At 45.5% G+C, this 27124-nt stretch overlaps 1 protein-coding gene across 5 annotated transcripts in view; it reads left to right on the top strand.

Moving 5' to 3' along the window:
* The first annotated feature begins 11911 nt into the window (after positions 1-11911).
* Positions 11912-27124, top strand: part of CREB5 (cAMP responsive element binding protein 5) — a 394107-nt gene continuing 378894 nt past the window's right edge. For 2 of the 5 annotated variants that reach the window (XM_084787602.1, XM_084787606.1), the window contains exon 1: positions 15627-17751. In XM_084787602.1, the coding sequence (XP_084643728.1) occupies positions 17749-17751 (3 nt within the window). In that variant the 5' untranslated portion in view covers positions 15627-17748. Of the gene's footprint in view, positions 13197-13373; positions 14211-15626; positions 17752-27124 lie in introns of those variants that run through there. The other 3 variants (XM_084787603.1, XM_084787605.1, XM_084787604.1) reach the window with 3 other exon arrangements.

Here is a 27124-nt window from a genome sequence, read left to right as displayed (position 1 = left end):
GTATGCATGTGTGTGCACAGCATGTGTGTGTGTATGTGTGTGTGTGTGTGCACGTGCATGCGTGTGTGTGTGTGTGTGTGTGTGTGTGTATGTGTGTGTGTGTGTGCATGTGTGTACACGTGCATGCATGAGTGTGTATGTGTGTTGAGATGATGAATCAGTTTCTTTTTTTTTTATGAATCAGTTTCTAAAACACGAAATTTTTGTTGTTGTTTTGAAGATTTATCTTATTTTATATGAGTGTTTGTCGGCATGTATATATTACACTGCCTCTGTGCCTGGATCCCAGAGAGGCCAGGAGAGGACATTAGATTGACTGGAAATGGAGACAGAAGGCTGGGAACTGATGTGTGGGTGCTGGGGACTGAATCTGGGTCCTCTGCAAGAGCAGCATCTGCTCTTAACTACTGAGCCATCTCTTCAGCTCCAAGCCTTTTTATCCCAATCCATGGGACCATCATGGACTTTGAGGTTAAAAGCCATTCACTGCTCTTTTCATAGCCAACATGGGAAAATAGATTATGTTATATTACCTAATACTCTGGGCTTGCCACTGTGCAAGCTTTACTTAAAAAAAAAAACCCTAACATTGATACTTTTTTCCCCTTAAAATTAAAGTCATATGACTGACTATCCTTTTTGCTGAGATCACACAGTGAACTGTCTTCCATCCTCGCTATACCTACCCTCTCTGTTACTATCTGTAGACACAAGCCTCAGAGCAGAAGAAAGGGACAGCCAGACAGACTAAAAGGTACACAGGAAAAAGTAATGAAATGACTACATGATAAAAAAAAAATCCTTCATACCTTTAATGTAGAAAGACTACTTCCAAAGTAAACACACAAAAGAAGAAAACAAAGAAGAAGAAGATGGAGTGAACGTGTGCAAAAAAAAAAAAAAAGATGATTAGTGCAGCTAGCAATCAGTAAGATGGGGCAATTCACACCAAGAAGAAATTATTTGAGCAGCATGACTGATTGACAAAGCCTCTAGTTGGAGAGAGGGTGTGGCAGGAGGAGTCAATTTGGCTTGTCACTCAGGAGAGCAGTCCTGCAGTAGGGCAGCAGCACCTAAGATCCGAGCGTTCCTTGATTCAGGATGAGAGTCTGTCCCAGCAAGCCACTGTAAGTGAAACAATATTGCAAGTAGAAATGCACTTAAGTAATTAGCCTGTGGACCACCCCCAGCTTAGTGACAGGATGGCAGAGGAGTGGCTGATTATGTGCTTGTGATCCTGACGTCACCCGGAAGTAATGACTTACTCGCCCAGTAAAATATCAGAACTGCAATTTTGGTTTTTACTGAGTGCATATTGCTTCTTCATCATCCTGAATCCAGAAAACAATGTCAAGCCCTCTGGAGCTGAAAGCAGCTCGTGTGCCTGTGGTCCAGCTATAACATTATTTCTGTGAAAAGTAGTCACATTTCTTATGTATAAGCCCTTGAACAGTTGCCCATTGTGACACTAATTATAGTATCAAGAAATGGAAATCACATGAATATTCATTAATAATGAATCAATTAAACCCAAACAATGGAAACTTATATAATCATGAGAATGCATGATGTCATATTTTTGTATTCTGCATGCAGATGTCCACAATAAAATGTCGACTGCAAAGGGCACTTTGGGAAGAGACTATGTCGCTTAATTACACTAGTGTAATGTGCATTTATACGTGCAGTAGTATTTCAGAAAGGGTGTTCTTCAAACTGCTAATAGTAGTTCTATATGGGGCTATAGGGAGAAATTAATGTTCTGTTCTATACATTTATTTGTTGCTTGAGGTTTTAAAAGCACGTTTCTTTTACAACCCGTAGAAACAATAGAAAGAGTCCATTAAAGAATAAAAGGGACCATAAAGGGCCTTTTGCCTAATGGAGTATATACTAGCTTGCTTTCCGCTGCTGTGAGGAACCCCATGACCAAAAGCCACTTGGAAAGGAAAGGGTTTATTTCATTTCACACTTTATGGACCATCACGAAGGAAGTCAGGGCTGGAACTCAAGAGGAAGAGACCATGGGGGAGTGCTACTTACTGGCTTGCTCTAGGTTAATCATCTACTTTTCTTGCACAGCCCATACCCACTTGCCTAGGCATGGCTTTGTGCACAGAGGGCTGAGTCTTTTACATCGATTAGCAATTAAGAAAATGCCCCTACAGACGTGCTCCCAGGTCAGTCTGATGAAGACAGTTCCTCAATTGAGGCTTACTCTTCCCCCAGATGAGTCTAGTTGTGTTGAGATTAACTAACCATCACGGAGGGATAGAGCAGGTCCTTGCATTTCCCCAAAACCTTATGTAAATAACTTCATTTGGGTAGCTAACCTTTGGGTAGCTCTGATGAGTGCCTATCACCATGAGGGAGATAAGTGGGGTCTTCGGATTCTAGCTGCCTGGCGATGAGACGACAGGGTTGCATGTGTCTGTCCTTCGAGGCTCCACCCTAGGCACTTCACCTCCTCTGCTTTTGTCTTCTCCAGGGGTCTTGAGGAGGTCGGGACATGGCCATCCCACTCCCATAAGAAATAGACCATAGTAAGTAGTATTGTGCCTGGGTCACCTAGGATGGCCAGGATCTTGCTCTGTAGGATCTTGTGTGTTTCACTCAACAGGTCTACTCCTCCCTGAATGGACAGGGGAATCAGCCGACTAAGGTATCCAACTGCTGGGAAATGGTTGATAGGAAATTACCACAAGGAGCATCTTCCCACCATTGAGGGTTCTTATGGCTACAAAAGAAACGTCACTTGGCAGGAGGGCCAGCAGCAAGGGGCAATGCCTTGAAATAAGAATCATGGCAGGTTGATGGACAATGGGGGTTCCGGATCAGGATAAGGTTTGGAGCCACGGCTGCCTTACTTACTGGCTCCCATCAAGTGACTTAGCTTCTCGGAACTTCCGTTCTGACCTTAATACAACAAGGAAGATGGCACCTTTCACCCAGAGTTGTTGGGATTCAAAGAGATAAAATATAGACAACAGATAGGACCCAGAGCTGTTGTCATAAATAACACTGGGTTTTCCTCCCCCTCAGACTTCGCCATGGCATTAAACAGCCGCAGCAGTTCAGAAAATAAATGGTTTTGCTAAACTGCACAGCAACCTCATATGCTGTTTACACTGTAGTCTCTGGGTCAAGTGAGGGCACGGTTGGGAAAGCTGTAGATAGAAGATTCTAAAAGCAGGCTTGAGGAAGACATTGGGGAGGGGGAGTTTATATTCCCCAACCCCGTGAATAATAGCCCTGATTCAAAGGAGGTTCCGAGTAACTTACCACCTTTTAAATATTCTGTATCTTGTAAGTATGAAGAGGCACGGTGGGTCCATTAGGTTTAAAAGCTATTGAAATTCTCAAGGATCGTTGAAATCAGGTACTTACAAACGACCCTAAAGAGATGAGCTAACCTTCCACATCAGCAGTACATGAGTTAAACATGTGGTTAACTACATAAAGAGAGGTGGCACATGAAATATCAGTTCATAGAAGACGACACTCCGTATTAATTTATGGGACATCAATAATGTTTTAGTCTAAATGAACCTCCCTATATATAAAACATTCTTAATTATTGTTAAACCTTTACTTTCCACTTACCATCGATCTTGAGGAAATGACTAGAAGTTTTTGGAGTGTGCTGATGCAGCACTGTTCGTCGGTGTGTGGGGGGGAGGGGTCATCCTTCAGAGCAGGTGTCAATCTCTCTCTCAGTCTCAAAGCAGAGCTGGTAAAAGATTGAGTAGTTTCCCCTTTAATCAAACCTCTCTTAGGAGGAGGAGCAGGAGGAAGAGGAGGAGGAGGAGGAGGAGGAGGAGGAGGAGGAGGAGGAGGAGGAGGAGACCAGGTAACTTTTTGAGGGGTGTTTACACTCTAATCCTCTTTGGGGTACTGAAGCTTTAGTTTCCTGCCAGGTTCAGGGGCAAACATTACATTCTATAAGATGGCAGATAGAACAGTTCTAAAAGAATAGGTCAGGCTATCAGCATCTGATGGTCTTCTATCTGGGGTCCACCGTGGACATTGAGCCAAATGGCCTGATCTCTTGAGAATCGATACTACAAAATCGGAGTTGGCATACACTCTGACCACTAATGCAAGAGCATATGGTCTTGAAGCTGTCCCTGTTAGCATTCCAGAAGTTTCTCTTGGAGCTCTAAATGACATAAGAATTAACAGTTACCCAGCCTCCTGTGTAAAACGCATTTCTCTATCAAGACTGGAAGGGTAAATATAACGACACTGGCCAGACCATCAGCCTGGAGGAAGCTGCTGTGGTGTCCACCAACTCAGTGCAGATTAGTTTTCTGGAGGCAACAGATCCTTTGATTACAAGTGGGTCATACTGAGACTCTGAATTTGAGGTCTCAGTGGATTGATTCCATCATTTGGACCTATGGAACGTCAATAGTGCACCCTACATAAAGCACCACATAGCTAATACTCACTGAGCACGTTCTAAGAGGCAGGCAGCATGGTAAGCACTTAGCAAGAACTCATTTCTTAGTTCTTCCCAAAGCCTTGGAAGGCATAATAGTTACTATTACTACGGTTACTATTGCTGTGATGAAACACATGACCCATAGCAACTTGGGGAAGGTAGATATTATTACACATACGCTTCCAAATAGCAATCCATGGCAGAGGGAAATCAGAGAAGGAAGTCAAGGCAGGAACATGATGGCAGGAGCTGATGCAGAGGCCATAGAGGATTGTTGCTTAGTGACTTGCTCTTCATGGCTTGTCCAGTCTTCTTTATTACAGAACCCAGGACCACCAACCCAGGGTGGCCACTACCCATAATGATTGGCCCGTCTTCAATCAGTCACTAATTAAGAAAATGCCCTGCTGACTTGCCTATAGCCTGATCATAGGGAGGCATTTTCTTTCCCCCACAGATGACTCCAGCTTGTGTCAAGCTGACATAAAACTAGCCAGCATGGTATTGAATACTTCTTCCATTGAATACCATGTACCATACATTGACCTAAACATACTGATACATTGGGTCCTGCCATAGCGTCCAAAGGTACATGCTGATGTTACAGATGAAGAATCGAGTTCAGGGACATTTAAAGAACAGAGGACCACGGACTATAGTCACTTCATGTGCAGGGGCTTGAACAAGAATGGATCCTATAAAGCTCATAGATTTGAATTCTGAGTCCTCAGAGAGTGGTGCCATTAAGAGGTGTGGTCCTGTTGGAGGAAGGGTGTCACTGGGGGTGGGGGTGGGCTTTGAGGTTTCAAAAGCCTAATCAAGGTCCAGTGGCTCATGATGTCTTCCTGCTGCCTGTGGATCTGAACGTAGAACTCTCAGCTCCTTCCCCAGCACCATGTCTGCCTGCATGCCACTATGTTTCTCACCATACTGACAATGGACTAAACCTCTGAACTGTAAGTCAGTGCCCATTAAATGTTTTCCTTACAGGAGTGGCTGTGGTCATGGTGTCTCTTCACAGCCACAGAACACTGACTAAGAAACCATGATGCATGCTTTTCTCCGCCCTCCCCCCTTCAAACAGGGTTTCTCTATGTTATTTTGGCAGTCCTAGACTCGCTTTGTAGACCAGGCTAGCCTGGAACTCACAGCGATCCACCTGCCTCTGCCTCCCGAGTGCTGGGATTAAAGGTGTGTGCCACCACGCCCGGCTCCGCTCTCTGCAAGTGCAGGGTCCCTTTTAAAACTCCAGGAAAACAACATGACAACTATGGAGCAGAAAGCTGGTTTCTCCTTTCCAGGACCAATCTCTTCACTATCCTAGCGTTTTTACTTGCTGTTTAATGTTGCCGAGGTAACAAAAAGTAAAACTGTTAAACTGCTAGTATTAATTTTGTTATTCACCTTTATACTATATTGCACAATGGCAGTTTTAATATTGAGAGTAAGTATGGGCTCAGCTACTTTGTCTGTAAAGTCACTTAAGTCAAGCACTTCACAGCTGTGACAAGTGTATTGTTCTCAAAACGGTGGAAATGCGCTACAAAACAAAGGCAAACATTTTGTGGCTCAGGTTCTGTCCACTTCCTGATGTGACCACAGGGAAATGAATTACAAGCTGCCCAAATTTTGTCTTTCTTGCTATGTCATGGTGCACCGTCCCTAGATGCCCAGCACACAGCCCAGTACAAGCAAGCTGAACTTCAGCTATTGGTGTTTCTTGAGATGCCTTTGTCTCTTTAGTGGGTCCCAAGCAATATCTGTCTTGAAAGCACAGACTTTTACTGTCATCACGTCACCTCTTCCCTATCCCATTTAGCCATCCAGGCCAGGAGGTCACTGAGGTCACACATCTTGTGTCCCCTAGCATTTTGTGTCCATGTGCCGTCGTGAGCTTGGCACACACAGACATGCGCCAAGTATGAACCTCCCCTAATCATGCATGTGTGCTGTGTCCCACCAGGTTCACTTGTATAGAGCTCGAGCTTAAAATAAAGGTCAAAGTATTGAGATTTCAAGATGGCCACAACAGAGCCTTAACTCAAGTGCGAGGCTTGTGAGACTCAGACACTGGCAGGCCATGAAGACAGCCCTGTCTGGACTGGTTCTTGGTTAGCGAAGCAGAATTCATGAGGAGACTGATACGGTTTTCCGGTTCATTCCCCATCTCTGGTGAGTTCTCAGCTCTGCTGCTTCTGGAGTTCTCAGCCTGACTTGGGCTTCCAGTCAGGCTCTGAGGCAGGTACCAGTGATGAGGCTTCTTTCTCCACTCACCCATATCCCAGTTCCATAGGCCTAGACAAGCTACCTACCTCCCCAAGACTCAGTTTCCCCACCACTGCAAAATGTGAACAGTTTATTGGGAGAATTATCTGTGTGAATAGGTACGTAGCCCTTAGCCCAGGACTCAGCAAACAGTAAATCTTAGGCAACAACGGCGTGGCTGTTACTATTGACGTTAGTCACTTCTTCTGATGGGATGGCCAAGCGCTTGACACAGCTGGTAGAGGACAAAAGACTTATTTTGTCTCACTGCTCCTGAGGCTTCCATCCAAGATCAGCTGGGTCTATTGCTTTAGAGTCTGAGGTATCAGAACATCACTGTGTTGGGAGCACGAGGCAGAGGCTGTTCATCTTTCATGGCAGACAGAAACCTGAGAGAGCGAGACTAAGAATTTGGGTCCTTCCAGGGCTTTGCCTCTGGCAAACAAGAAACAACACACAGGAGGGAAAGCTGTTCACCTTGTGGCAGCCTCTAAGGAAGAGGCGAGTAGAAAGAAGGAGAGAGGAGAGAGGAGACACACATACACAGAGAGGAGAGAGAGAGGGGGAGAGAGGGGGAGACAGAGAGAGAGAGAGAGAGAGAGAGAGAGAGAGACAGACAGACAGAGAGACAGAGAGACAGAGACAGAGAGAGACAGAGAGAGAGAGAGACAGAGAGAGACAGAGAGAGGAAAAGAGGGAGGGAGAGAGAGATGGAGGGAGGGAGGGAGGAAGGGAGGGAGGGAGGGAGGGAGGGAGGGAGGGAGGAAGGGAGGGAGGGAGGGAGGGAGGGAGGAAGGGAGGGAGGGAGGGAGGGAGGGAGCGAGGAGACTAGGAAGAAGCTGGATAAACTGTTTCCTTTCAGGGAATGCTTCTAGTGACCTAGTTCCTCCAGCTAGGCCCCACCACTTAGTTTCAACTGGCACCTATTAAATTGTGTATGTGTGTGTGTGTGTGTGTGTGTGTGTGTGTGTGTGTGTGTGTGTGTATGTGTGCTCATATAAAAGAGTTTAATAGGACTTATTCTACACAGGGGTTTATGTCCATCCCCAGAGCCATAAATTGCCAAGTAAAAATCCCAGTGCTCTGTGTCGCATACTGCCTCTCAAGTTGTTCGTACCAACTATGGCCATTGCTCGGGGTTGCCCACCAGTACTTGATTATAAAGCCCTGTTGTTGAGGAGACTACACACTTTGCTTGCAGAGTGTGTGGAGAAATCAAGTTGGTTCTTACAGGAAGTTCCTTCCCTGCTCGACAGCTCTCAAAGTACCAAAGGGGCTCTGTAGGCTGCTGGGGGGAAAGGTCATCATCAGTCTTTGCTGGCTGTGACCTCTGTGACCTACAGGAGGATCTCTATCTCTGTCTCTCTATATATCTCTGTATGTCCTTATGAGTTCGATTTTTGTTTCTTTGCTTTCTTAGAGATGATTGCTCTGCTTTGGAGAACCAATTAGGAGCTCATCCCTGGCATTTTTCTTCCTCCAGGAGTCATTAGTTGCCTAAAATCTGTGTGTGTGTGTGTGTGTGTGTGTGTGTGTGTGTGTGTGTGTGTATGTGTGTTATATGTATGGTATACTATATATATGTGTGTGTGTATGCATGTGTGTGTGGTGTGTACGTGTGGTGTGTGAGTGTGTGTGCATGTATATGTGTGTATGGTGTGTATGTGTGGTGTGTATGTGTGAGTGTGTGTGCATGTGTGTGTGTAGTGTATGTATGGTGTACTGTATATGTGTGTGTGTATGCGTGTGTGTATGGTGTGTATGTTTGGTTTGTGTGTGTGTGCATGTATATGTGTGTGTGCATGTACATGTGTGTGTGGTGTGTGTGGTGTATATGTGTGAATGTGTGTGCATGTGTGTGTTGTGTATGTATGGTGTACTGTATATGTGTGTAGGTGCATGCATGTATATGTGGTGTGTATGTTTGATTTGTGTGTGAGTGTGTGCATGTGTGTATATGTGCTATATGTATGAGTGTGTGTGTGTAGTGTGTGGTGTGTGTGTGGTGTGTAACATTAATACTCAAAGAAAAAGAGGCCATCAACATGAGAGTGGAGGGACATGGGAGGAGTTGGAGGGAAAATTCCTGGGAAGGACTGATTGGAGGAAAGGCATGGGGATGGTGATGTATTCTATTTCAATTAAAAATATATTACAAAATTAATCTATGGGTGCAACTGTGGCACAAGTAGTGTGGGATAACTGGGTACATTCTAATGTGGTTTGTGGCTTTGCCTGGAGGGCTGGTACTGTGAATCTGGCCAAGAACTCATGGCGTGGAGCTCACAGCCTCACAGGTGAACCTACACCTACTATTTTGCTAAATGGACATAGCATCAAATTGACCTCTTAATCTGCACTTCTATACCTGTAAATGAGCCTAACTCTCAGGCCTCATCAGAGAGGTTTCACTGTGCAGTGGATGGCGATTAATGCAAGAAACTCACACATGGTTAAAGTGCAGAGAACAAGTGTCTTTGGGGTACTTATCTGTACCACACCCCTCTTTCCAAAGTTCAGAGACCACCAAAGAGAAGGAGAGAGGAAGGTTGTAAGGGCCAGAGGGTGGGGAGCGCCAGATTAGACAGTGTCTTCTGGTCATAGAAGGACCTCTGCATGCATGATCTCACAGCAGCTGTGGTTCCCTGGCCAAGACTTGCCAAAGAGCCAGCCAGTCAGCATTCTAGCGTGGAGGAGAGAGGGGTTCGTAAGTCCCCACCCTCAGTTGAGGCATTATTTATGGCCATTGGCTTCTGGGGATGGGAAGTCCATTTTCTCTAACAGAGTGTCCTCTGGTGGGTCAACCAAGCTCCAGTGAATAGTCCACAGCCATCACTATCTGGGCAGTGCAAAGTGGACTCAGTGCATTCTAAAAGGGGCACACATACACAGTTTTGGGGGGAGTGGGGTACAGAGTATATCTGGGAAGATTTAGAAAGAGTAATGGGTATGAATAAGATCAAAATATATTGTACCTGTGTGTGTGCCATTCTCAAGAAGCTAGCAAAAACATTATAGTAGAAATGATAAATCCATGTGTTAAAGTGTTTAATTTAAAACTTGTGCCTCCAGGGGCTATTTTCAGACTCAAACTATAACATTGCTTTGCATGCATTTTTCAGTTTGTCAGTTGAGAGTCTACGTCCTTTCAAGAGAGATAATAAAAACACCCTGTGATGATCCATTTTAGGAGGGATAGAGACTTCCTAAGTGGAGCCATAGCTGGGAGTGACTTCTGAGTTAATTCCAGCAAGCTCCCTTCTACCACCATTGCTAGCAGAGTACGAAAAGCCTGTGCACCATCAAGGCTTCCAGTCTACAGCAGCAGCAGCAGCAGCAGCAGCAGCAGCAGCAGCAGCAGCAAGCAAGCAAGAAAGCAAAGTGTCTCCGAGGAAGCCTCAAAGCATGCCCTGAGATGTGTTTGGAGTGGGAGGAGGTCACTGCCAGGGAATTGATGTGGAGCGTAGGAGTCCTTGGCCGTGCTTTTTATGTTGGAAAAAAAAAAGAAAAAAAAAGAATAGCGACAACAAAAATCCAAAACTCACAAGAAAAAGACTGCAACGAAGAGGAAAACCATGATGCAAGGAGGCCCTTTTCCTGGTCTTGTATCCACTTCCTCCCCACTAATTCTCCTGTAAGAGTTCACTAAAATAGCATCACCCGGTGTGAAGGTCCCAAGAGACTCACATGAAAGTCACACATATAGACTCCTGGGCCCTTTGAGCTGACATCCTTGGTGAGGTCAGAACCAAGATGCTCCCTTTAACATGCTGCCACAGTGTTTACTGCTTAGTTATCCTGGTGCTTAGTGCTTGGTTACCAAAGTGTGAGGATCTCTTTAACTAATGTACCTAATTTCAGTAACTAGATACAGGGAGGGAGACCCTTATCATTATTTTTCACACTTTGTATTGTGTGTATTAGTGTTGGCCTGTGTCTATGCCTGTGCACCATGTGTGTGCTGCCTGAGGTCCATGGAGGCCAAAGGACAGCACTGAATTCCCTAGAGTTATAGACACTTGTAAGCCACCACATGTGCTGGGAATCGAACTGGGGGACTCTGGAAAACAGGTGGTGTTCCTAACCATTGGGCTATCTCTGCAGCTCCGACCACTGTTATGGATCGTTATTAAAGCCCAGCACTGGGACGATTTGCAAACATTCATTGTAAGTTGGACAGATGACTGAACCCAAAGCACAGGGCCAAAGAATTTCTTCCAAGGGACTTGGGGTGGGGGTGCATGGTTTGGCTGGTAAAGTGCTGTGTGAGCATGAGAACCTGAGCACCCCAGTTTTTTAAAAAAATCCATGTGCACAGCTTGCACTGGGGATATAATACCCAGTACTGGGGATGCAGGGACAGGGAGAATCCTTGGAGGGTACTGGTGAGCCAGCCCAGCTGAATTAACAGATTTCAGGGGGCAATGAAAGGCCTTGTCTTAAAAATTAAGGTGAGCAGCAATTGAGAAAGAACCTGATATTGACCTCTGGCATGTGCATGTGTGTGTGTGTGTATGTAGTTTTTTCCCCCGTAGCTGAACTGTTTGTGCCCAGCATTCAGCAAGTCCCAGCAAGGCTGTTGGTTTGCTAACTCTGAAATTTCTTTAGGCCTTGGTAAAGGTAAATCCATGACTTTGATCCCAAGATTCATCCCTTCCTAGTCCAACAAGGGAAAACCCCTAGTCTGGCAGGGAGCTATGGATTGTTTTTGTCAGTGTAGATGCTACTCTGCTCTTCACAGGTCCGGCCTTCTCAGCACCAGGCTGGCTTATGCGTGGGTGTCTTTAGGTGGGTGGTACCCCAGCTATCTTTGCTTGATTTTGGTGTAAAGGACCCTGTTTCCACATGTCCCACTGGAGACCTGGAGGTGAGATGGGATTCCAGGTTGCGTGCTAGCATCCCATAGCCATAGGCTATGCCACCACCTACTGAGTTACTCCCAGAAACATCCTTACACCCTTGCCTCCATGGTACTTTAGTTCTGGGAAATCTTGGATGAGACTAGATGAACCAGCACAAGGCAGACACGTGAGCCGCATGAGGGCTGTTGCTGGGGCCTGATGGATAAGAGGCTGCTTGCCGTCCATGGGCCCACACTACACATGGAAGGTAGTGTGGGCCTGGGAATGATAGGGAATTCTCTTTTCCAATTACTGGCTAAGTTTACTACTAACTTAGTATCACTGAATGCCCACCAACAACAGCCTTAGTCCCAGTATTTTCACTTATAGAAAGAGTGGATCCTACAGGACACTCACCCAGAGGCATGCACATTTGTTAAAGCAAATGCTGTAATTCTTGAGTTGCCGTAAATACTGCCAACATCACATTTAAGAGATCTGGATGGTGCTTCTATGAAAGCTCACTTGCTCACATTTCTGTTTAGAGAATGTCGCGCACCAAACCATTTAATTTCTTGCAGGTTCGTGGCTCTTTTGGTGGTCATCCCGGCTTTGCTTAGTTAATTCTTCACTTCATCCCTCTGGTCTCTACGTGTCCACTGCGGAAAGGCGTCAGCTCTCGGCTTGAACTCTATTATGTCGCCTCTATTCCTTTGAGCTCCTTCTTTTTCTCTGAAGAAGAAGGAGGTTGCTCCCTGCCTTAGGTGAGCAAGGCTGTACTGCTAAGTGAGATTGGAATGTGAGCACAGAAGCCTTGGCTCCATGGGCTATCAATGGCTTCCTTTCCTAAGCCAGGATAATTGAGCTGTCACAGCCAAGGTTTTATTGGTTCAGATTCAGGTTAGGACTTGGAGTCTTCTTTCGCAGTTCCTTCAGTGCTCCACTGAGGAAAGAACACATAGAAACTTCACTGAATAGATTTGTTTGTTTGTTTGTTTGTTTGTTTTTTTTTGAAGGCTGCAAGGAAAAAGCAATTGTCAGCCCTGTGGTTTCAGGGAACCCTGAACCAGGGAACCACTTCAGACCAGAAAGGGAACAGAAAACTCTTCCACTTAGTATGTCAAACCCAGCTCAGAAATGTGACAATTTCGGGCAAAGCATTACGATTCCTAGCCAGTCTGGTCATGATCCGCTGGCAGACTGCACAGTCACGGCTGGGATGCGTTGGAATGAGAGGTGCTATATAAATGTCAGATGTTACATAAATGTCAGGAGCCATTATTGTTCGATAATGGGGGCTAAGCTGTTCCTAAGCAAAGCTCCAACTCCGAGCCAGGAAGTTCTCAGCTGAAGTTCTAACCGCCAGTCACCCAAAGGAAGAGAATTAACATCGCTGGTTCTACCAAGGAACCCAGTTGGGATCTGGGGCTAGCTATGGCATAGAGTGGTCCCTGCTCATCAGGCCCGCTCTTAGCCTTCTGGGGTCTGTCTTAGCTTGGCTGTGAAATGGGGATAATTACAACACCGCCCCGTGTTTTCTTATTGTGCCAAGGTCCCACGAGGAAGAAGGAAGCGGTGTGCATTTAGCAAAGTGTGAGCTGTTGCGGGATGGCTTTCAGTCTCGCCAAAGGGAGAGTTTCCAAAAGGTGAGGACGGTGATCGGTGATCGCGGTGGCGTCTGGCCCACTCAGAAAAAGTCAGTTCTCCTTCCTCGCTGCAGACCTGGCCCTAGATTCTGTATTCTAGCCCTGGCTCAGCCACTTCCCAGCCGGTGAGCTTGGGCCAGTAACAGGCTCTTTCGGAAGCAATGGCCAGGGCCCTTCCGGCGCTGACGCGGAGTCTAAATCCGGCACATCACTTGGCTCTTGGCTGAGATTCACCTTTCGCTTTCAGGAGAGACTCTCCTCTTGCAGGTCCGCACATGCACCGTGCGGGACTAGGGAAGGCTGGGGGCTGGGTGTAGTCCTACTGAGTGTGCACAAGAAAGAAGTTACGCCCTTGAGGTTGGTGCGGAGAGGGGTGGCAGACAGTAGATATAATGCTGAGAGGCCAGCCTGCAGACAATACTGCAATGAGGTCACAGCTGTCGCAGGCAACGGATCTGAATATCTTTGTGAGGTGAGGGTGAGGAGTGGGAAGCGTCCTGCATTTGTAAGTGCAAAAGTCTCTCCCTGTCTCCTTTAGCATCCTTACCTCCTCTCTTCCTCACACGCCAAACCTTACTACTCCTTTCTGACCCTAGAGGCACTTCTTGCAGGAGAGATCGTGTCCGTGTCTCCTGCGTAGTCCTTTTTGAAAGTATCAGGATTGTTTCCAAGTTGACTCACAGCATTAATGTCGGGGAGCCGTGTTACTCGGCGCTGGGCTGTGCAAGCTGTTGCTTGCGCGATCACCAGCGCTGCCGCCAAGAAGCACCCGGGTACGCTCCAGGGGCGGGGCCTGGGCGGGGCGGACATGGGGCCCGCCCCCTCGGCTCCGGACCCCGCCCCTCTCTCCCTCCTTCCCCAGCGGACCGCAATGATTTAGAAGTTCAGGAATCCCACGTGACGTCACCGGGGGGGTGATGTAATGCACTCTAAATAGAATGTATTGTAATCTTTGCTCAGTCCAACGTGGTCCCTTCACCCGGGCTCGGCTCTTGCCTTCTCCACACTTGTTTGGTAAGTTCCTAAAAATACAGCGCGGCCACTTCTGGGGCTTTTGCATTTAGCCACTTTCGCTGCACTTGCCGCGCGAGCCGAGTCGGGAGCGTCCTTGTTTGCAGGGGTTGGTTCTTTACTGCAGCCGCGAGGTTACTTGGTCCAATGGGCAGGTCACAGGGCAAGGAGCAGAAGGATGCGATGCTTTTTTTTTCTTTCTTTCTTGATTTGTGTTTGTAAACACTTTGGCGGATCAGAGGGAAGTCCAGCCCCAATTGCTGGTGGACTGTGGAATTGAGCTGTGTCCTGTAGCCACTCAGAGACCCCACGCCGCGTTCGTCCTGGAGTGCGTCTCGGTGGTTGCTGCGCCGTGCGTCTGGAGGGATGCTGAGTGGAGGCAGAGCCGTGTCCGACCCAGTGTGCATGCGTGTATGGAAGCGCGCGTGAGTTTCCCTGACACGGGGAACAGTTATGAATCGGGGGTGTATGTTTGCCTCCAGAGCCCTGGCAAGGTGCGGAACCCTCCAGAAGTGTGGTCAAGCGGCGGCGGCGGCGGCGGCGGTGGCGGTAGCAGCAGCAGCAGCGGCAGTGGCAGAGGCAGCGGCAGCTACAGAGACTACGAATCAGGAGCCTACCCGTGTCCCCAGTTTCTCAGTGATGCTGCGGAACCCCCGGAGAAAGTTTGCAAACTTCCAACCGGTGCGACAAAGACGCCGGGTCACCCAGGGGCGGCTGGCCGAGTGCACAGGGGGCTCTCTCTCTCCCCGAGTGCCAAGCGGCTGCTGCCATCACTAAGCCCCGCTGCCGGCTGCAGCTGGTGGGCGCGCGCCCGGGGAGGGGCGGTTGCCCTTGGAGGATACTTGACTTTCGCTCCAGGCGCTCCAGCTTGAGAGTGTTCCAGGGCCCTCGCCTTCACGCCTGCAGCCGCCTCCCGCCTCCATCCCCTTAGCGCTGGCTCAGTTACCTCTTCCGGGCTGCCTCACCAAATGACAGCTGGGGCCCAAGACGCGTTGCGTTGCTCCCAGGCAGTTCTCAACACCGGCGATGGAGCCTGCATTTGAGCCTGATTCTTCACCGAACCGCTTAAACTTTTCACAAAGTTCTTAGAGGGTTCAGACAAGAAGGAGCGAAGCAGACCCTCCCCTTCCCCTTTCCCCACCACTTCAGGGGGACTATATTCAGCTTTTGGGGGGCGGTTCATAGTTTTATTTCCAGAGGGTGGCTAGTAGTAAAAGCTTCAACTTTCCTTGAACGAGTGCCGCCCCCACTTGCTGCTGCTGGTTCAAGGCCGGGAACTGGAGTGGGCTGCTTGTACATCGTTGTCAGTGTCTGCAAAGCTTGTTTGGTTTTTTATTTTTCCCTCTCCCTGACATGTGTCAAAGAATAAAGGCTGGCTACAGGTCCATTACGTCATTCTGCAGCCCAGTAAGTGTTTGATTAAGGGCTTCAGATACTCAAGGCTTGGGGTGGGGGCACTCAGAATGCTGACAAAGCAACTCTGCTAGGGGAGGGGGTGCTCCCCCCCGGAGCAATTGCGGTGTCCCCCTGGACATTGTTATTGCCCTCCCTCCCTTGATCCCTCCTCCTCCGTCCCTCCCCCGCCCACCTCGTTATCTTTTGGCCTGCCCCCGCCTTTTACAGTTTCCCCCAGGGGGAAAGCTGTCCCAGGAGTGAGCAGAAGAGCTTCTGGTGCCTGAACAAGCACTGTACCTGAGGAGCGCTCAATCTGCCCTTTTTTATTATTTAAGTAAGGCACTATCCAGACCCCCCCCTCCCCGCCCCTTTCCAGGCAAGAATGCTCAGCCTTGGTAGAAAACCCCTGGAAAGGTTTTTGAAGCCTTACGTGCTAATGCTGTGTCCCTATGGTGACTTAGGAACGCTACATACCCACAGCTAAAAGGCAAGAGTCCAGTGAACCGCGCGGCCCTAGGGGAAGGATGGAGGAACTGTCTAAGGTTTAGCGGAAAAGAATCTAGATTAGACGATGTTTAATTTCCAAAGCAAGGGGATGTGTCTTAGAGCTGAAAACACCATATAATGCATCGCCGCGCAGGGTAGTTTCTTCTTCTGAGCCATGAGTTTCTATGTTTTCAGAGGAAGTTAAGTGCCCAATTTTACAGAACTGAGTCCTTCCCCAGTTGCCCTTTACAACAACACCAGCAGCAATACCACCACTGTGTGTGAGTTGTTTAGGAAGCAGGGAGTGAAAACTTTTTGGGGTGACTGAAGACTGAAAGCAGACATAGGGTAAAACCAAAAACACAGGCACAAGCTTTTGACTGAGGGACAGGGGATTTGAGGGCTCTTTGATTTAGAGATGGAGGAGGCTAAGCAAAGGACATTTTATATTTCAAATAGGTAGCATTCTTGAGGGACATGTTTTGTTATAATTAGATCTGCTTTCTCCAACATGCTCTGGCTGTAGAGCAGGCTTTGTGGAACTCGTGCCTGGAGACTGATTGACACCCTCTTCCTCAAGTTTGTGGCAGTATTTATTATTTATTCGCATCTAGAGATGAAATAGTATAGCCCCGCCCCCCCCCCCCATGCGATGCACGGGCATTGAAAATGTTAAAGTTCTTGTTTGTGATGCAGAGACCTAAGGGGAAAATGGCCGGGTCATGGACCCTGGAGAGCGTGATTAATGATCGGTGATTTACTGATCAGTGATTAGTGCTTTTATTCAAACTGTTACCTCTGACCAGAAGCACACATCAGAGGATTAACAGGCTCTTTAGATAACCGCTCATTAGTGGAAGGGGAAAAGCAAAGATAATAGGCATGCACCCAGGGACAACTTTCGAAGAAAATCAGTCCCGTCTTCAGAATAATAAGCCCCATTAACAGAAAGCCCTTTTAATTTAAAACTTGCTTTTATCTTGTAAATCAAAGTTAGATGTAAAAGTTTGTAGTGCCATTATAACCTAAATTTTCCCATATCCATGAGATGTGGATTATCCCAGTAGCGATATTTTTTTTATTTAAATAAACAATTGAACCTTTAGAGTGGCTGAACCCTGACAAGCTTAGCTCCCAGGGCTGGAAGGTGTCCCCCCTTCACACATGGAGACTGCACTTTGCTAACTAGATGGCGCACTGCTATTTGGTGTTCTGTGCTGCAGAGCGCAGCAGGAGTAGAAACTCAGCAAGTAGCTGCTTGCGAGGTGTTCTTCAACACAACAAAGTTCATTCTGTGTAGGATTGGAGGCTAGACAGTTCTACAAGTTTTTAGTCACATTTTCCATGTCAGTTAAATCTAAGGAGTTCAGGGCTACTGGAAAAACTAGTCTCATTACTAAAAGAAAGTTAGAGGAGGAGGGAGAGAGGGTGCCACACTGCATGAGGTAGCTTTGAGTTGCAGAGTGGTCTCGAAGGGCCAGGCCTTTTCTCTTTTTGGCTAAGAGCTAGTTCGCAGTCTCCGGGTCTGAAATATTGAGGCAAGTGCTCAAAGGTTTGCTTCCTTTCTGATCTTGCTGGTTAAAAGAAGTTACAAGAAAGAAGGGGAAATTTTGATCTGGGGACGCAGAAGGCAACACGCTGAGCGTTTACCCTTCAAGCCATGGTAAGAGCATGCTCCTGTTAGTGAAACAGAGAAATCGCTGTGCATCAGTTGAGATCAACCTTATATTTTCACAGATAGGATGTGGAAGTGGATTTTTAGTTTGCATTTGTATGTGGTTTCTGTTAGTCTGCTGGGAGGACTGGGATTTTTGTATAGGTGTGTGTGTGTGTGTGTGTGTGTGTGTGTGTGTGTGTGTGTGTGATATCTTTATTTCTGGAATAAAAATTTCTGTGAACTGCTGTGGGGGAGACTATGAAGAAAAGCAAGCAAGGTTTCAGGTGAAGATCCTATCTTCAGAAAGCATTCACGTTCTCTTTAATGAGTACTTGAGTTTTAGCAAGAAGAGTGTTCTTTTAAGAGAAACCTAAAGATTAAAGACAAAACAAAACAAAAACCATTTCCACATCCAAACTCAGATGCAGGCTCCCCTAAAGAAGGATGCTATTGATTAAATATAAGTTTTACTTGAGTTTTAAAATTCTAAGATAACTCACTGTCTTCTCATTTTCTGTTGTTTGTAACATTTTAATAAAAAATTTATTATCTTAACTCCTTATTTTGTATCAGTTTTTATTTTCAACTTTACTCATAGTAAATACATTTACTCAGTTAAGAATATCTTCAAGTCAGATTTTTTAAAATGTATATGAATGGTACCCATAAATTACCTGTCAGGCAGAAGTCAGTTTTGAACTTACCAACTTTATACTGAACACTCAGCTTATTAGACTGTTCCTACAAAAAAAAAAAAAATAGAATGCATGCTTTTATTTATATCTTGCTTTGATGTCTCAGCTTTTGAATCGGTGGTGAAAAACATGGTAGTCTTAGACACTTTCCCTGTATAGCTTTTCAGTTGTCGAATATTTTTATTATAACCATTTGCCAGTTTCTCACACCTGCATGTTCAAAACGAGTCAGTTTCTCCGCTGCGGCTTGAGTGATGTCACATGTGCAGCCTCCTGATTTCCTACTGTGAGTTACTTTTTTAGAAATCATAATCATTGGAGTGTTCATCTATAGCTGAAAATTATTCTGCTGGAGTCGGATGGTCCCTGCATCCCCAGATGTGAACTTTGTTTGTGCCGTTAGTTTTCTTCTGGTTGTACTATTAGGTTGGAGTTAGGATTTGATTGGTCTTATTTTAGCCATCTTTTCTTTTCTTTTCCTCTTCAAAGTAATGCTGTTAGTCATAAAATTAATGTGATCAAGGTTGGTGTTTCCCATCTATATGCTGCTTTTGCTGCTTGCAAATTGGATTGCTAAGGCAATTTAAGATCTTTTTTTAGAGGCAGCTTTCTTGGATGAAGCTGGACAATGGTCTCAGTCAATTCATTATCTTGTCCAGTTTGACTGTCGCTCTGTTATGGGAATCAGCCGAGGGCTTTGTAAATCAGTGCTCAAACATTAAACCTAGGACCGTTTCTCCAAATTCTGCTTAAGAAAATTAGACCATTGAGGTAAGGCGATGCAGAGGGAGCAGCGGCCTTGAGTGTTTAAGTCTGGAAGGTCCCAATGATGCTCTTCCTGATGTTATTTGTGAATTAAATGAGCTATTTTGTCACATAAGAAACGTAGTGCTTGAAAAAAAAAACAAAGGACTTCATGTAATGTTTTTAACTAAATAATTATTAGATTTTGTAATTAAGAAAAGAGAGCAATTAATATATAGTTAATACTCATTAGTTCTAGAGTTGGGAATGACAAATGAGGAATTCAACATAAGAACATTTTTAGAAAGAGGGAAGTCTTCTTAAGAGTTTCCAAGCAGTGATAACACTGCCGAAAACACCAGGAAAAAAAAAGACTCTGGGACTTTCAAAGAATTCTCAGAGCTCTGATGTGACATAGGATACCAGTTTGCTTTTCCTACAGGCTCAGTCTATGGTCTTCTCCCTCTTTTTATCTGAGAAGTAGGAATAAACGCACTGATTTGGAATTGCATATTTCTGTTGATTTCTTCTATCTCCTTAAGGTTCACATTTCTAATCCCCCTTCCCCCCAAATTAACAAGAATGGAAAATTACCATGTTGGCAATTGACTTGACCTGATCCTGGAGGGAAGAAGGTTTTTTTTTTTTTACTCAGCCTAGAGACTTTGATGGGGTGGAGAGTGGAAACTGGTAGCTGTATATAGATGCTGGGGCTAGGGAGAGTCTCCTGGTCAGTCTCTCCAGTGAGTGGAGCAGATCCCAAGACCTAGTTATAGCCCTTAGCTTGTCCAAGGCCCATGCCAAAGAGCAGGAACCAGGTCTCAATGGCTGGCCTCTGCCTTCAGCTCAGAGTCTCTTTCTGCCAGGCTGGCTGCCTAAATGCCCTTGTCAGGGACCCACAGGGCAGGGCCAAAGGCCTTGGAAACCTTCGTCTTTTCAAGCCTTTTCACCGACAGCCTTTCAAAGATAAGTTCTTAAAATTAACTTGACCACCTTGACCAAACAAACTGTAGTTTCTAGTCTATATTTGCATGTGTATATGTAAGAAATGTTGATTTCCCTAATACTGACCTTTTAATTTGATTTACTTTTTACCTTAAAGTCTTCTTCATGCTGATGTCAAGCCTTACAAAACCACTTTATTGAGATTTCATGCTCTCATTTAAGAAGCCAAACTAGGCAGAACTCAAATGGTTGGAATGGCTATCTCAGGGTGAAGCAATGACTTTCTTTACTGTCTCCATCATCTTTAAGGATAGGCCCAAGAAAAGGCTGAAAGTTTATGTTAATCAGTCGTCCTTCTATTGAACAGAGCAAGGGCCATGCTCGCTCCTGCTTGCTTGCTTTTGCTGGGCACCCATCTGCAACGTATTAGGTTTTCTGAGTTAGCGTAGGAGTGAATTTGGAGGTAAATGCTATTCTGCGCAAAGTGAGTTGTCTGGGAGCGTGCTCTTTGAGTTTCACTGGCAAAACTCGACTACTTGTAACCAGCAGGAATAGTTTCGAGGGCTCCAGAACACTCCTCTCTCTCTCTCTCCTCTGATGTCGGCTCTGTCGCCACTGGATTGAGGAACAAGAGTATCTGAACAGAAACCCTGAATGCATGTACTGTGTGTGTCATTTGGCTTGACCCACAGCTTTTCCTTTCCAGCCCTTTGCATTTTACATCAGAATCCAGGCCTCTTTTATTCTTTTATTACACCGAGGAGCCCCTATGTTGCAGGCATGATTTCTCAGATGTAACACATTTTGGCTAATTTTATGCAACTCTCTCGGCCGGCTTCCAAAAGGGGGAAAATAATAACAACAAGGATCTTTGTTTTTATTTAAATTAGCTGACTGGTAGAAGCAAGACATTTAATTTTCACTTGGCCTATTTGGTAGGACCGTGCCAATTTATCGAAACCGAATCTTTCTCTTCTGAGCAAACCTGCCTTCTAAAGTTCAGGTTTCAACTTTGGCAACTCAGAGGGTGGAAGGCACCCGGGGGTAAAGTCCATTGCCACCAGGGCACTGAGGTGTGACTGGGTGAAAGTCAGGAAGAGCAAACGGCCTGCTTCCCTGCAAGGGCAACACCATGACTCTTCAGAGTAGGAAACAACCGTGTCAAGAGTTCTGAGTCAAAACGGCTCTCAGGATGCTGACCACCTCCAGTGTCAATAGGATGGTGTGGTCTCACCTGGTCTGGTCTTTTCTTTCTTCCAGAGCCCCATGAATGGTAGGCATGCACCTTTTACCATTGAGCCAGCCCCCCCACCCCCACCCCCACCCCCGCCCCAGGCCTGGAGTCACTTCTCTGCTGAAGTGTGGCAAAAAAAAAGTTCTCTTCCTCCATTCTTTGCATTTATTCCATGTTAATGTTTTTCTAGATGTCTTTTTCGTATCTATCCCTTGAGACTGCTTTGTGCTCAGGAGTAGTCCCAAAACGCTATACCCTCAAAGCGTGCACAGCACAGAGGGGCTCTTTTCCCATAGATAGCTCAACTTTCGTATCCAACCTTGGAAGAAACAATTAGTGGGGCAAAACAGAGAAAGCTAATTGGCTGTCAAGACTGTCTATGGCTCATTCCTGGCTCCACAGTGATATGGCCTCTATAGCCACAGGCAATGCCTATGACTAGAAAGCCCTTCAAGTTGCACCCAACTTTTTAAGTGTGACGCCCTCACAATTAAACACTCAGGTTGACCTCCAACTCTGGATCTTTCTGCCTCAGTTTCCCAAGTCCCAAGGTTTGTGTTACCTCATCTGGCTGGTTTCCTTGTTTATGCTGAAAGACCATTGGCTAAACCAGCACATCCCAGCAGACGGGGCAACTAATGGAACTTGAAGTGTGGAGAAGCCATATTAAAAAGAAACAGGAGTTCATTTTAGTAACTGTTTGGCCCAAGATATCCCAAATATTATCATTTAAAAGTTCAACATGTAACCAATATAAAACATCAGCATGATAATTTACATTCTTTTATTTGTTTCGGTATTAAGTCTTTGAAATCGAGGATGTATTTTGCCATCTTGATTTGGGATAGCCGCAGGTGAAGTACTCACTAGCCACCTGTGGCCAGCTGACTACCATGTCAGACAATGCAAGTCTGCGCATGTCTCTTAATCATGGCAACCCAAGGGAACCATATGTGGCACTTAGGAAAAAAAAAATACCCACAGGCTTCCTTTAGAATATTCTGGCTTGGTTGACTTGGAGTGGGGCGGGGCCTCTGTGTGCTTGAAAAGACCATCAAGAAGTTCTGATGTGCAGTGAAACTTGAGCACCTTGGTTCTTTTACGGAATCCTCTGTAAGGTTCCATGAGTCTACTCAAGGAAAGAGATTGCAGCGAAGTCTTCACTCAGGGCTTGGGGGCAGCTAGCAGTGGATCCAGGCACATCAGACTTCACAAAACACATCTAAGAAAACATAACTAGCGGATATTGAGGTGGCTCAGGCAGCCAAGGTGCTTGCCACCAGTCCTGACCACCTTAGCCTAAGCCCCAGAGGGCAGATAGGAGGAGGAAGACCCCGATGTCAGGGTTGATTTCTACATGCATGCTGTCATATGCACACCCATAAACACACAGAATAAACGAATAAACAAATACAAAAAAATTAAAGTGGAAACACGGTGAGGGAAAACTTTACAGAATGACTAATGAAGAGATTATCCTGCGGGCCAGACATGAGCTCTGTTATATGTAAGCTCCTGATATGGCTGTCTAGAACAGTGCTTCCTGGGTGCCTTAGCTTTAAGATTTGATTTACGTGTCACCTCACGGGAAAGCCTCCATTTGGAAAAGGTCGGGACCGCCACAGTCTGCTTATCTTGCCAGCTTGCTTTCCTGCCTCTAGTGCTCCTTGCCTGTAGCTGTTTGGGGAGGGGAAATCTTACTTCAGTAGACACATCTGGATCCCTTAGGGTTTCTTCCCTGTGAGCCTTTATTTAGTAAGCTTGTTGTTGCTACCTAGAGCAAAGTTGCTCAGGACAAGGTGTCCATTATCATCCTATGGCCTGAAGGCATTCATCCTATTGGTCACCCTTGAAAATATTTTAAGACTCGGCGTTTCTCAATAAACACTAGAACATTCTATACTACATCTACCCGTGTGTATTCTTACACCTGTGTACTATACCGATAGACTAACTCAGTACCTGCATCCCCTACAGGATGCAAAAAATAAAAACAAAATGTCTGTTTTGTAGAGTCCACAGCAGCGTTGCTTCTGGGGAAGAGGAGCGGCCTCCTTCTTTTCCCGTGCCTTCACATTGCTGAAAACCTCCACACTTCCAACTCTCTGAGTCATTTCACCGTGACCCTCTCTCCTCATCTGCTACAGAGCTGTCGATTTCCAAATTTGTGTCTATTGAATCACCTGCTTTTGAAACATGTCCTTAAGTAACTGGAAGAATTCGGCCTCTAATCATGAATGCATAGCTTTTTTTTTTCCTTCCAGAGACAGGGTTTCTCTGTGTAGCCTTGAGTGTCCTGGAATTACTTTGTAGACCAAGCTTGCCTCGAACTCACAGCGATCCGCCTGGATCTGCCTCCCAAGTGCTGGGATTAAAGGCGTGCGCCACCACTGCCTGGCTATGAACGCATAGCTTTAACCTTATTTTATTGACGGAGAAACTGAGAGATTGGCAAGGCAAACCATTTTTGTTCATTGCTTAAAAGTGTAGACAGATAAGAAAAGACCTCAGCTTTGTGAGTGCCAGTTCACAGGAATATAAGCCTAACCCTGGGTGGCCTGCAGGTGTGGCTCTTCTGTTTGTTTCTGGCCATTGCCTTTGGTTTTGTTTATAATAGCACTGTGCTGTGTTCCCACACACTTTAATGGTTTCTGTGCTTATATATTCCTTAGCTTCAGGCTACATGTACCTGGATTGATTAACAATACATAAATGTATAGCAACTTCCTAACATGGAATCTGTGCTAAAAGTTGCATGGAGACATCTGTGGCGAGCCTGTGTTTCTGTTAGTTTCTAGGGCAACCTACTCTCGGGCTACTTTATGGTTGACTATTAGAAGACTGTGTGCATAGATACTGAGATTAATAATGCAAGTTGCTCTTCTGTTTTGGGGAATGAAGGCAAAAGACCCTCATTCACTGACTAGGATAGACTCTAGTCTGGTTCCCTAACGATGCTTACTTAGTAAAACACTTTAGCACTTGCAGTGTCCACGCGCCATCTTCATGCTTGGTCTGGAGCCACCGGCTTTGGAGATTTGGGTTTTGTTTTCTGTTGATAATGGCAGTGGGTTGGGTGTGGCCATTGCACTTTTTTTTTTTGGGTCCGTCTGTATCACCAATGTGTGATAAACACATTGTAATGAACAATGGGACCTGTGATCAATACCAGGGGACAGTTATTCTATATCTTTTGCTAAGCATTATTTGATCTCTCTCCCCTGGCCCCTATGTGTGTGTGTATGTGTTTATAATTATATAAAAAGTTATATGTAAATAAATCCTTGGGCGTTAAGGACTAACACGCTACTAGGATATATGCTTGTGGACACACTTATCATTGTTTTGTTTGGGACAGGGTCTCACTGTGTAGCCCGGGCTGTCTTTAAACTTCATTAAACTCAAGATTCTCCTGTTTCAACAGCACCCTGCCCCAAGTCCTGGAACTACAAGCCTACACCACCACGTCAGGTATCATCTTGTGTTAGGATGCCTGTGAATAAATTGTCCTCCTTTTTAGGGCAAGCCTATACATTGGTGTAGGTACATACAGTTGATTTAAAAGATATTGCTACATTAAACATAATTGAGATCACATTGAAAACACCCTCCTTCTAAGGCAGCCTGCACACACTGTTTATGATTTCATCTTCTCATTTGCAAAGCCAGATGACTAACAGCCACCGTCCTTAGCACTGTGCCCCGTGGACGTCATAGAGTTGGTGGTATGCGGATTTTTGGCACTGTGAAACAGCGTATAATTTGAAGTTGTACTTTTTGCTAAATATCCATGCTAATCCCCAAGCCATTCAAAACATTAAAAAACCCAAACAGCAATGTCTGCTGCTTGCTGGAGGCAGTGCTGGGAGAGGAGTACACTGTTAGCTTTTCGTGTGTTTTAGAAGCACTTATGGAAACTGGTTAGAAAACAAAACAAAACAAACAAATAAACAAACAATAACTCAACATGCCCCGTGAAAGAGACATTTTTTAAGGCAGGTAGCTTAACCCTTAAATGCCAGTTTTATTTTTATTTTTCCACGAAAGAAACACCTAAAAAGTGAACCACAAAACAACAACAACAACAACAACAACAACAACAACAAAAAACCCCCCAAAACCTTGTACCATTAAGAGGAATGCTATAAAATGAATTTTGTGGGTGTTTTACATTTAACATTTAGCATGTAATTGAAAAGCTCTATTTGGGAAGTCATTTTTTTTATTAATTTAATTACTTATGTATACTTTAAAAATAGGAGATTTTGATATTAGTGCACAAGAAGGGGACTATCCTTAACACCATGGAATTATACATACACTTACAATGGTTAAGGTTTGTGCTATGTATATTTTACCTGATAGGGTTCAAGGTTTGTGCCTGTCCCCTAGATAGGAGACAGAATGCACAGAGCATTTGGTCCATGCTAGGTGGAGTGGCTTTTGTGTTTTAATAGGATGGCAAAAGATCTAAAGAAGACTTTTGCCATTTCAGACCAATGCCGAGAGGTGATATAAAGGTGTGCACCTGTGTGTGTGCGAACCCCTCTGTGCGTGCATGTGTGGGTCAGCAGCCAAGAATTAGGCACACAACACCAAATGCCTCCTTTCTGGAGACTGGCCTGGGTCAGGGCATGCCCTGTGTATTAAGAGCTTAGTACCTTTCATCTTATTTGGTCACTTCTGTTTGGGTTTACTTGATTACTCTTCTTAGCCCAGGGCTCAGTGAGGAAAGCCATATGAGGTGTCTTTGTGGGTTGGGAAAGGGACCCAAACCCCATTCCTCCTCACAGAGATGCTGGCCTGTGAGAAGACTCCACAGGGGTAGTCTAGAAATGCAAAGTTCCTAAGCAGGGTCTGCGGGGAATGGTACAGGAATCTGGAGCTGTTTGCCAGGGAGAGGGGAGGGCACCGGCTTGTCTGGGGTACTGGTGAGGCTGCTTCTGACTTCAGAAGACAGTGGGGACCACAGAAGGGAAGTTGGCAACAACTGACCTTTATATACTCACCAGAGCTTGCAGCCAGTTTCAGAAACGTGGCTTACAGGCACCCACTCAGAAGAAACGTTGTGGATCCAGAGGCACGGGGTCCAGAAGCAAAACCTCTGGCTCATGATATTTTAACATCTTCACAACACTGTAGGCAACAGCAATGCATCAGCCTGGGATTGCCACAATCAAAGATGAGCAGCTTCATGTGGCTCATCTGTGTGTGTGTGTGTGTGTGTGTGTGTGTGTATGAATATGTTACGTGCACAGTGGGTTCTTTATCTTGATATTTATTCAACCCTGGGAGGAGTCCTGGTACCATGGGGCCAGTCTCTCACATATGTTAGGGATGGTTAAGTTAAAAGCATACTGAGTTAATGGACGAATACTAACATGTAAAATCAAGAATGACTATTTAATGCAGTTACAAGTATCAGGATCCAAGTGCCTCTCTAAGAGATCAACCATCTGTTTACCCAGAACCTATGCCCAGGCAGCCAGCCACTAATAAGACTTCAGAAATTACATTATATATATATGTATATATATATTATGTACGCATATATGTATATGCATGCATACACACACATATATACATAATACTTGTGTGTGTGTGTATGTGCGCGTGTGCATTGCGTGTGTGTGTGTGTGTGTGTGTGTGTGTGTGTGTGTGTGTGTGCTTTCATGTAGATGCAGTAACATGCTACAGGGCAAGAATGGAGGTCAGAAGACATTTTATAGAGGTCTGTTCTCTCCCTCTTCCTTATGGGTCC

This window comes from Acomys minous (genome assembly GCF_964271855.1).
Source record: "Acomys minous genome assembly, chromosome: 6".
Taxonomy (NCBI): domain Eukaryota; kingdom Metazoa; phylum Chordata; class Mammalia; order Rodentia; family Muridae; genus Acomys; species Acomys minous.
The sequence above is the reverse complement of the archived record's forward strand: the minus strand, read 5'-3'. Positions and strand labels throughout refer to the sequence as shown.